Source organism: Bufo bufo, chromosome 4 (genome assembly GCF_905171765.1).
Source record: "Bufo bufo chromosome 4, aBufBuf1.1, whole genome shotgun sequence".
Lineage (NCBI taxonomy): Eukaryota > Metazoa > Chordata > Amphibia > Anura > Bufonidae > Bufo > Bufo bufo.
This window is the reverse complement of record NC_053392.1, coordinates 430533263-430545699: the sequence shown is the minus strand read 5'-3', so window position 1 is coordinate 430545699 and position 12437 is coordinate 430533263. Positions and strand designations below refer to the sequence as shown.

Here is a 12437-nt window from a genome sequence, read left to right as displayed (position 1 = left end):
CAATTTGGGAATGATATTTTATTTTTGGGGGATGTTACAAGGCTTAGAAGTTTAGAAGAAAATCTTAAAATATTTCAGAAATTTTAAAAAACCCACTTTTTAGGGACCAGTTCAGGTCTGAAGTCACTTTGTGAGGCTTACATAATAGAAACCACCCAAAAATTACCCCATTCTAGAAACTACACCCCTCAAGGTATTCAAAACTGATTTTACAAACTTTGATAACCCTTTAGGTGTTGCACAAGAGTTATTGGCAAATGGAGATGAAATTTGAGAATTTCTATTTTTTGGCAAATTTTCCATTTTAATCCATTTTTCCCAGTAACAAAGCAAGGGTTAACAGTCAAACAAAATGCTATATTTATTGCCCCGATTCTGTAGTTTGCAGAAACACCCCATATGTGGCCGTAAACTACTGTACGGGCACACAGTAGGGCGTAGAGGGAAAGGTGCGCCGTATGGTTTTTGGAAGGCAGATTTTGCTGGACTGTTTTTTTTACACCATGTCCCATTTGAAGCCCCCCTGATGCACCCCTAGAGTAGAAACTCCATAAAATTGACCCCATCTAAGAAACTACACCCCTCAACTTATTCAAAACTGATTTAACAAACTTTGCTTACCCTTTAGGTGTTGCACAAGATTTAATCGAAAATAGAGATACAATTTGAAAATTTCACTTTTATGGCAGATTTTCCATTTTAATATTTTTTTTCCAGTTACAAAGCAAGGGTTAACAGCCAAACAAAACTCATTATTTATGGCCCTGATTCTGTAGTTTACAGAAACACCCCATATGTGGTCGTAAACTGCAAGTACGGGCACACGGCAGGGCGCAGAAGGAAAGGAATGCCATACGGATTTTGGAAGGCAGATTTTGCTGGACTGTTTTTTTGGACACCATGTCCCATTTGAAGCCCCCCTGATGCACCCCTAGAGTAGAAACTCCAAAAAAGTGACCCCATTTTAGAAAGTACAGGATATGGTGAAAGTTTTGTTGGTACTAGTTTAGGGTACATATGATTTTTGGTTGCTCTATATATTATAATTTTTGTGAGGCAAGGTAACAAGAAATAGCTTTTTTGGCACAGTTTTTTTTTTTGTTATTTACAACATTCATCTGACAGGTTAGATCATGTGGTATTTTTATAGAGCAGGTTGTCACGGACGCGGCAATACCTAATATGTATACAATTTTTTTATTTATGTAAGTTTTACACAATGATTTCATTTTTGAAACCAAAAAAAATCATGTTTTAGTGTCTCCATAGTCTGAGAGCCATAGTTTTTTCAGTTTTTGGGCGATTATCTTAGGTAGGGTCTCTTTTTTTGTGGGATGAGATGACGGTTTGATTGGCACTATTTTGGGGTGCATATGACTTTTTGATTGCTTGCTATTACACTTTTTGTGACGTAAGATGACAAAAAATGGCTTTTTTTACACCGTTTTTATTTTTATTTTTTTACGGTGTTCACCTGAGGGGTTAGGTCATGTGATATTTTTATAGAGCCGGTCGATACTGACGCGGAGATACCTAATATGTATACTTTTCTTTAATTTATGTAAGTTTTACACAATGATTTCATTTTTGAAACAAAAAAAATCATGTTTTAGTGCTTCCATAGTCTAAGAGCCATAGTTTTTTCAGTTTTTGGGCGATTATCTTGGGTAGGGTATGATTTTTGCGGGATGAGATGACTGTTTGATTGGTACTATTTTGGCGTACATGCGACTTTTTTGATCACTTTTATTACCTTTTTTGGGAAGTAAGGTGGGCAAAATTTCAATTTCCTCATAGTTTTTATTTTTTTATTTTTATGGCGTTCACCGTGCGGGGAAATTAACATGACAATTTTATAGATCAAGCAACAAGATTTTATACAAAATCACTGATGTTTATTAGTACAAAATAGAGTTGTGACCACTGGCCACACAGACATTAAGAACACTTAAAATGTCATTCAGACCGCAGATTACCCCTTGAAAAAGCTGACGGCGAAACGCTCGTCGGGGCACGGACTGCTAGTGTTGTGGTAGATACTTTGGTCAGTATGCTTTATCTTTTGTTCATTATACTACCTTTCAGATAATATAGTGTGAGTTGATGTCCATAGAGTCTAGGGTCCACTGTCTGACCTTTTGATAATACATCATAGACAGGACAATACTCTCTGCTAGGCACTGACTGTATCTTATTGTTGTAAAGTATTTTAGCACTTGCACTTTACGTATATGTATTGTAATTACCACACATCTGCGGTCTGAATGACATTTTAAGTGTTCTTAATGTCTGTGTGGCCAGTGGTCACAACTCTATTTTGTACTAATAAACATCAGTGATTTTGTATAAAATCTTGTTGCTTGAGTTGTGATTTGGAATTTATATATATCCATATATCTTTTATTGGTTACGCTATGAGTGATAATGGATCACATACTTGATAAAAAATAGGGAAACAGTGTTGGTTTATCTATCATTTTATAGATCAGGTCGTTACGGACGCGGCGATACCTAATATGTGTAGTGTATTTTATTTTTTAAATTTTTATTCAGTGATAAATGTTTTTTTTTTTATCTTAACTTTTTTCACATTTTTTTACTTGAAGATCCAGTGGGTCTGATGTCTGTATAATACAGTACAGTACACTATATAGGGTATTGTACTGTATTTTACTTACACTTTGTCTGAACAGATCTATGCCTTTAGCACAGATCTGTTCAGCACCATGGACAGCAGGATGCCTGAGAAGGCGTCCTGTTGCCATGGGAACCTTCCCCGTCTGCTCAGTTGTGGCCACGGGGCAGACGGGGAAGGGTAAGGAGGGGGGCTCCCTCCCTCTGTCACCCCATCCTGTCGGGGGGCTGCAAAGGCACAGCAGCCCCCCGATGGGAGAGGGAGGGAGGCCCATCTTACTGTTATTTTTTTCCATACAGCGGTCCGTATGGACCGCGGTATGGAAAAGGTTAAACGGCTGACATCGCATCACAGATGTCAGCCGTTTATACCAGAGTGTCAGCAATGTGCTGACACTCTGGTATACCCACTGAACACCAATGATTATTCAAGAGGAGGCGGGCAGGAGATCGTGATCCCGTCTGCCGCACCGCCCGCTTCCAGCACCACCCGCATCGCCTGCAACATCCCCCCCTGCACCACCCGCCGCCATAATATCATTCAGGGGTGCAGGGGGGGTGAAAAAAACTTTATATGGGGCATTTTAAAGTTTGATCCGATCAGAACCGGCAGAAAGCACAGCAAACCGCAGGTCTGAATTGAGGAAGAAGTCAGTACCTTTGAGACTTCGAAACGCGTCTGGTAGGAATCTGGACCCCACACTACCACCACTTTGGCATACGCAAGAACACCTGCAATTTTACCTCCTTATGAGTAACCTCCTAAGTGACTGACTCGTCCTATACAGAAATCCCTGCTCGCAAACTTCCTGGAGCGATACAGTTCCATTTTCAGCTTGATCGGAGCTAGTGAGAACTATAAAAATTCTCATTTTCAGACTCAAATGTATATAAATCCTTCCCAATTGGTAACTTTCATATACAGTGAGAAACAGAAGTATTTGAACACCCTGCGATTTTGCAAGTTCCATCACTTAAAAAACATGGAGGGGTCTGAAATTCACATTGTAGGTGCATTCCCACTCTGAGAGACAGAATAAAAAAATAGAAAATTCAGGAAATTACATTGTATGATTTTTAAAGAATTTATTTGTCTTGAACTGCTGAACATGAGTATTTGAATACCTGAGAAAATCAGTGTTAATATTTGGTACAGAAGCTTTTGTTTGCAATTACAGAGGTCAAACGTTTCCTGTAGTTCTTAACCAGGTTTGCACCCACTGCAAAAGGGATTTTGGCCCACTCCTCCACACAGATCTTCTCTAGATCTGTCAGGTTTTGGGGCTGCAGAAAGGCACTAACATAAACCAAATCTGTTCAGCCAGTTGGTCTCTATTCTTCTCTCGCTTCAGTTTCATTCTGCATTTCTGTCCTGCCAAGAAAAACATCATCATCATTAATATCATTGACTCTATCTGAATTGTACCTGTAGCTCCTGTCTTGGTCAAGAATATTCTACCTGGTACAATCTTTGTTCCTAACAGAAACCAGATCCCAGCTTGGGGATGTAAGTGTAATTCTACTTGACGTCTCGGTCTCCGCAAGACTTTAAACTTGTCTCCTAGCACTATTTGTGACCTACATTATTTCAGGACATTCTCAACTATGTTGACTCTTGCAACACATATGCACAAAACAAATCTTTAAAGCAGAGGCCTGCCAGATTCTCAGTGGAAACATATCGGATTTATCACATATCTGCCCCGATCCCCTGGCTGCACTTTCATCTGGGTGACTGTGGACCATTTCTCAAAAATGGCGCCTTTTGTCCCGTTGTGTGGTCTTCTTTCTGCTTTTCGTCTTGTCCACCTGTTCATCAAACACATGGAATACCTCATGGGATACCTCAGCACATCGTCCCAGACAGACCCTGCTCTGGAGGTCTCTTTGCAGATTACTGGATGTTAAAGGGTAGCTAACCTTTTAGACAACTTTTATTCAAAAATTGCCTGAAATACATTTTTCTAATATACTTTATTTTTTTATTTTTTTACCGTTCTAGGTGTCTATCGCACTTTGGAATCAGTAGACTTATGCACCACTGACATGTCAGTTGTGAATGGCGGTATGGGTTCCACTGTACTGATAGAATGGGGGACACAGCAAGCACTGTACTGGAAGGAGAAAATATTGCTGCGTTTGCCTGTGTCCGCTCCACTCAGCTAAATCCTGGCATAGTGCATCGGTACAGAAACCAGATGTGTGATGCCAGGATTTAACACAGCTGAGCCGTCACAGGCAGAATTACCTACATCATTTTATTTCTACTCATCAAGAGGATTGGGAGTCTTTGCTTCCTTTGGCTAAACTCTCATATAACAATCACTTTAGCGAGTCTGTCAGCAGCTCTCCATTTTTCATTGTATATGGTCAGCATCTGCAGATTTTGCTCCCAACTTCTGTTTCGGCTGTTGATTTCTCCAGACCTGGAAAGAGACGAAAACTTCTCTGGACAAGGTGGCCATCCATATGAAAAAAGTCTGCTGACTGGAAACAAACATCTCCAGCATACTCCTGGAGGCAAATTTTTTCTGAAAAGATTTGTCGGATGGTACTCTCTTAAGTTTGTTTCACGTTTCGTCTGTCATTATGAAGTTCGGGGGTGGATCAGTCCAGTATGTTACTGGTTACATCTGCCACCATCCCTTTGTATACCCAACAACTCCTTCTCCGTATCTCACCTGTATCAAACCGTTGGTGCACCACAATTACTCCAGATCTCAAGTTCCTGCAAATGTCCGCTGTATTAAATTTTGACTTCCTATGCTCAACATCTGCCTATTTAGTGAATTTGACCCTCAGCTACTTGACCAGACCTTGACCAGCTTGAATCTTGTGTTGACCCCATGCTGCCTGCCCCGACCTTTGGACTGATTACCGGATTGAACAACCTCTGCCTACCCTGACCTTGGTTCGTCCTTTGACTAGCCTGTCCCCTCGGCGCTACACACCAATGACCTGCCTGTGTCATATTTCAGTGAACAGAGACTGCCAGCCTGGTGGTTCCTCTGCAGCAGAGTCCAGATCCCTGTATAGGGGTTACAGGAAGAAGAACTGGGGGGGGGGGGGGGCACTAATATAAGGCAAATCTGTTCAGTGACATCCACAACCATGAATAAATCTCAGATTTTATTCATACTCGTTTCAACGTATATTCCTGCACACATGTTCATCAAATAAGGGTTTTTGGTGAACATGGGTGTAGAGGGTGTCTTCCTCTAACTAAGCTTCTGTCTTTGACAGGATGGCTTTAAAGATACTGCGGCTACCAAATCTGTCAAATTCTTTGAGAATTAAGGAAAGAGATATGTGGCTTCTGTAATACCATTTACTCTCACGCATGCCATTTGTGTTGATTATAGTACCATCAGGTGTTATATAAATTGGGAATATAAACCAGTCTGATTCAAGGAAGCATGCAGAAAGCACCAATGCACAAGGTTGAAAGCTTTTTGTGCGTCACATAGATACCTTGCTATGTTGTGCATAGGAGTAACAGTACAAAGTATATTATTATACCTAGCTTCCCTACCTGCCACAAATGCAACCTGGTCCCAATGGGAAAGCTTCTTAAATCCATATTGCTTGCAAAAGCGTATTATCTGCATTCTTGGAAAATCTAAATACTCTGTATTCATACATCATTTCAGGCATACATTTATGAAACACGTTCCAGCATATACCTGCAAAAGCTTCCAGAACATTCAGAATCTGTCATCAATGTAGCATTCAATCCGTCTTCTCCACAGGTATGTTTCAGTAGATTTTTTTAAAAAATATTAAGTAATCACTTTAAAAACAGTAGGTTGATTTATAAAGTGTTCAGTTCCCTTTTAAAAGATGTAACCAAAAGTTCAGATGTTTTGGACTCTTTCTGCATGAGTACTGTATTTTTACTACAATTTACTTGACAACAATAATTGCTCCTATTGTGTTAAGATTGAACATGCATATAAAACTAACCACAATAATATGACATATTCTGAAGATATTTATAGAGGCATATACAGATCTCTAACAATGCTAGCGCCTTTCTCTTTCAGTTTGTAAAATTGCTATGGACTTTTGAGTGTGGACCAAAAATAGTTCTGCAGGAGGCTGCTTTGGGTGTCACATAGTTGCAAATTTTGGTGGTAGATGCTGCTTGTTGTTCTTGCGAATGTCACTTTAAAATACATCCAGACATGAATATATCTGTCTGTAGAGATTTCTTTTCCACACCACACATCATAAAAAGAATAAAAAATAAGTAAAATTTACCAAACATTATAAGCTACATATTAGACACGGAGTCGATTTTACATTTGTTAACTATATAGACCGTGGGGGAGATTTACTTTTTTTTCTTAAATTTAGGCAGAATAAAACTATACAGAACAGGTAGAAACGTCATCAAAGTCATCACGGTGGTGCAGACTGTTTGACAAATTTTTTGATTTTTGGTACTTTTTTCTTTCATATGCCACCTCTTGCCTGGCATACTTTACACAAATATTTTGGACAAAAATAATGGTGCGCAACAAAATCTGAAGTCATCTTAGCCACCCTTTTCCCATACACTTTTCAAAACTCTTGAAGAAGGTGAAAAAACTGGCTAAACACAATAAATTTGGTGCACACTATGTAAACCACTTTTTTGCCACTATTTGTGCCAGAGTCTGGCACATTTTGCTTAGTTGATCTCCCTCAATGTGTCAGTTTTTCTTGGTGTGTTCATTTAATTCAGTTGTCTTGGATTAAAGTGAAGCTCCAGTGTTGTCAGTCACCAGGGCACAATAGAGCACCTTGCATTTTGTGAATGGAGTTCAGGCTGGGGTTGTCATGAAGTATTGCTTGGGTTCACAACAGTCACTGTGAGTAAGTTTCCTATTATACGAGTTACAGTAGCCTTAAACTAGAGCTTCCTTTAAATTACAAAAAAAATTGCTGTGGTTTAAAATGATGGGATAAGGGCTCTTTCACATTTGCGTTGTCCGGATCCGTCGTACACTCCATTTGCCGGAGGTGCCCGCCGAATCCGTAACAACGCAAGTGAACTGAAAGCATTTGAAGACGGATCCGTCTTCAAAATGCTTTCAGTGTTACTATGGCACCCAGGACGCTATTAAAGTCCTGGCTGCCATAGTAGTAGTGGGGAGCAGGGGAGCAGTATACTTACAGTCCGTGCGGCTCCCGGGGCGCTCCAGAATGACGTCAGAGCGCCCCATGCGCATGGATCACATGATCCATGTGATCACGTCATCCATGCGTGTGGGGCGCCCTGACGTCACTCTGGAGCGCCCGGGGAGCCGCACGGACTGTAAGTATACTGCTCCCCCGCTCCCCACTACTACTATGGCACCCAGGACTTTAATAGCGTCCTGGGTGCCATAGTAACCATTCAGAAAAAGCTAAACGTCGGATCCGGTAATGCGCCGAAACGACGTTTAGCTTAAGGCCGGATCCGGATTAATGCCTTTCAATGGGCATTAATTCCGGATCCGGCCTTGCGGCAAGTGTTCCGGACTTTTGACCAGAGCAAAAAGCGCAGCTTGCTGCGGTATTTTCTCCGGCCAAAAAACGTTCCGTTCAGGAACTGAAGACATCCTGATGCATCCTGAATGGATTTCTCTCCATTCAGAATGCATGGGGATAATCCTGATCAGGATTCTTCCGGCATAGAGCCCCGACGACGGAACTCTATGCCGGAAGAAAAGAACGCAAGTGTGAAAGAGCCCTAATGCTTTCCATTAGCATGCCACATGAAATACTCTTGTGCCCTACAGGTAATTTCAGTGTTAAAGGCAAGTTCCTTTTTAATAACATGGGGTAAGCAAGATTTAAAATAGCAGCTAATGTGAATACCAGACAGTTTATGAATGTGAAATAGAAACTATGCTTCATTTACAATAAATTCAAACTGTTCTTCTGCAAACTGCATATTCTATTCATGTCTAATGTTTTAGGTCTGATGAGAGCATTAGTTTGTCCGAGTGGAAGGAGCATGCCATGTCTGAATAATAGCTTTTTCTTTGGAAGCTTAGATAAATGTGTGGCTCAAAATTTACAGCCCAATTGTACATCCTAGGACCTTTATTTGAATGCGTGGCCTTGAAAACCATTGATACAGTAAGTTCACAGGGCAAAATACAAGTTGGAAAAATATGAGTATTTTGCTTGTGGAACTAACGGCAGAGAGCTGAGGCTGATCCTAGGGTTTCTGCCACGTTCCAAACGTTAATTAGCCTCATTTAATGGGACTGATCAGTGTGTGGCCACCAGACACTGTCTCAATGTACTTTCTAGTACAGAAATACCTAACAATCCCTTTAAAAGGTGGTTATATAGTTAAAGGGTTTGTCTCATCTCACTGTTACTGAGGCGAGATGGGACTAAGCCACCCTAACTTGGAAACAGCAGAGCTTGCTGTGTTACGCTGTTTCCATAGCTTCCATGTACGGCAATGGGAGCGCCGGCCCGCTCAGCTGTTTCTGGCCACCTGTTTTTTTGGGCTTAGTCTTATCTCGCCTTAGTAACGGTGAGATGAGACAACCCCTTTAATTCTAGGGTAGTATTCCCAAAGAGGACCTGTCAACAGTTCACAATTTGTTAGATATTTATAAAGGCATATACAGATCTCTAACAATACTAGCTCTTTCCTCTTTCAGTTTGTAAAATTGCTATGGACTTTTGAGAAATAGTTCTGCAGGAGGCTGCTTTGGGTGTCACATAATTGTCTCAAAAATGGTACTGCTTTCTTCGATGTTCCATCTTCCACACTTGCTTGCAAATTTAGGTGGGAGATGCTGCTTGTTCTTCTTGCGAATGTCACTTTAAAATACATCCAGACAGGAATATATCTGTCAGTACCTATTTCTTTTCCACAGCACATAAGTAAATAAGTAACATTTACCAAACATTATAAGCTAAATTAAGTTAAATTGATGGTCAATTGTTGGGATAGGCCAGCAGAATTAGATTGTGGAGGACTGAGTCTCAGCACGCAGCCAATCAGTTATTTGAAGTGGCTGCAGCACTCCATAAACACCTTGTCCAGTTCACCAAGCACAGGTCTGTTCTTTTACTTGCACTGTTCCTTCAGCATTTTTCTGAACGGAATTGCGGAACCATTCATTTCTATGGGGCAGCACGATGTGGTCCGCACATTCCAGGTCCGCAATTCCGTTCCCGAAAAAAATAGAACGTCCTATTCTTGCCTGCAATTGCGGACAAGAATAGGCATATTCTATTAGTGCCGGCAATGTGCGGTCCGCAAAATGCGGAACGCACATTGCCGCTGTCCGTGTTTTGCGGATCCGTGGATCCGCAAAACACGTTGCGGACGTGTGAATGGACCCTTACTTGAATTGTAATGTCAGACCACTACTAAGGGCTCATGCACACAAACGTATATTTCCTTGTCCGTTCCGGTTTTTTTTTTGCGGACCGTATATGGAACCATTCCTTTCAATGGGTCCGCAAAAAAAACTGAAGTTGCTCCGTGTGCATTCCGTTTCCGTATTTCCGTTCTGCAAAAAAATGGAACATGTCCTAGTATTGTCCGCATTACGGACAAGGATAGTACTGTTTTATTAGGGGCCAGCTGTTCCGTTCCGCAAAATATGGAATGCACACGGATATCATCCGTATTTTTTGCAGATCTGTTTTTTGCGGACCGCAAAATACATACGGTCCTGTGCATGAGCCCTAAGAGTATGGAATTGTGCCTGGTAAATAATCAAGGTGGCGCAATACTTGTTGGATAACTCCTTCAGATAATTTGAGGTTGCATGGGGAGAATAGAAAGACACAACTAAAATGTGGGAATAATTTCATGTGGCTGCTGAGATTTAGTAAATTTTTTGTGTTTACTGTTTTTAAGGTGGGATTATATTAATGAACAATGGCTATTGACATTGTACGTAAAGGGGTTCTCGGGGAACGATTAAAAAAATGGCCTCCAGCAACCTGTCCTAGAATGTAATAAGGACAGTTGCCTCCATTTGCAGAGCTGTTTAGGGAGGTGAAGGGGATTGGGACAGTGCCTTGTTCCACTGCACTCTGATGCCTGCATTCACTTCACATTGCTAAGCTTTGCTGTCAGGCTACTCAGCCTGACAGCATATCTCATGCACAATCACTCCATTCCTATCTATTGTAGAGCACAACTCTGTTCTACATTCTACAATAGATAGTAAAGATGCACTCCTCTGTGCAATATACCGTTATGGCTGAGCAGCCTTACAAGAACAGGGAGGAGGGATGCAGTCTTGCTCCCCTTTCCTGTCGGACTGCTCTCTCATATATAAAAAGATGGTCAGCACCCAATTTACTTTGCTTCGGCCCGGGAAGGAGAGACTCCAGCAAATTTAATGTAACGAACTCCCAGCGGATGCTTTGTCTGTTTAATTCATATGATCATTTCATTATCATGGGTATATATCCATAAAAGGGCGCGTTTCGGCCCGTCCAGCCTTCATCAACTGATGAAGGCTGGACGGGCCGAAACGCGCCCTTTTATGGATATTTACCCATGATAATAAAATGATCATATGAATTGAACAGACAAAGCATCCCCTGGGAGTTCATTACATTGAGACACCACATCACACACAGGTTGTTGGAGACCATTTTTATACCACTCTTAGAGAACCAGTTTAAGGAGAAAAAATACGCATATGTCTAGTTTACAGTTCTTTAGGGCAATTTTTACTGGTACGAAGTGTGGATGAGGATGTATCAATAGCTAGGGTTACTGCAGTTCATATGGAGATATATATGGGTTTTTTTTTCTATTTGCTGCTGCTTTGCTATATTTCTTTGTACGGTTTTAAGGGGATGAATTAACAATCATCTGTAACTGCTTAACTCAGCATATTATTAAAATGTGGTTAAAATGTATAATTCATAGCTTAATAATGTATAGAATGAACCCCTTGGAGATCCATTTCACTTCTTCCTCTCCCCACTGTTACTCTGCCTCCTAGTGAAATTAACAGGGCTAGGCATCCTCACTACACTGATGCTTGGCCTTGAAATCTCACCCATGCGCTGGTAGCAGTACCATAAGTGCATGTGCAGTGAATGTTTTTTACGGCTCAGTGTGTACAGGTTGCTTCTTTTATGCTTTTTGTTGAGCTGAATGATTGTTGTCTGGGGGGATGCCATAATGCAGACACTTGATGAAGATCTATGACAACCATACTGCATACACTATAGTGTTAATCTGCTTTTTAGTAAAGAAAAAAATGTTGTTATAAACTGCTTTTCACATAAAATTTTAATTAAAAACATATTTTCAGCATGTTCACAGTAGGACATATTTTCCTTCCACTTGAAAGAATGTTGAGAACAAATGAACATTTGATTAAATTACGTGGTCAAAATGATTTAAATTAACAGGCAGCCTAGGCCATGCAGGGGTAATTTCCAGATTCCGCTCTCATTTTTTTAAATGGAACCTGTCACCTCAAAAATGCATCTACACCCGCCAGCAGTACCTCATAGTAGCCCGCAGCCTGTTAATAATCATATATTTCATCAGCGCTATAGTGCCGGCCAGCTTGAAGTCAAGGGGGCAGCGGCCTCCTTGCTTCGAGTCAAGGTAACTACGCCCCCTAACCGTCCCCTCTTGCCTGAGAGTGACAGCCTGCAGTGCGGCCGTGATTCCCCAATTCTCGCGCAGAATAGGATGAACAGTTGTAATTACACTGCACCACCACTACAATCTAGACGGCACACAATTTAACAGTTAAAGGGGTTGTTCAAGTTATTTTATTGATGGCCTATCTAAAGGATAGTTAATCAATATCAGATCAGCGGGG

General features: G+C 41.0%; 1 protein-coding gene across 5 annotated transcripts in view; it reads left to right on the top strand.

Annotated features, from left to right (window-relative positions):
• WDR27 (WD repeat domain 27) overlaps positions 1 to 12437 on the top strand; it is a 696346-nt gene that overhangs the window by 522910 nt on the left and 160999 nt on the right. For all 5 annotated transcript variants that reach the window (XM_040429334.1, XM_040429333.1, XM_040429335.1 and 2 more), the window contains one exon: positions 6285 to 6383. In XM_040429334.1, coding sequence (XP_040285268.1) covers positions 6285 to 6383 — 99 coding nt within the window. The remainder of the gene's footprint in view (positions 1 to 6284; positions 6384 to 12437) is intronic.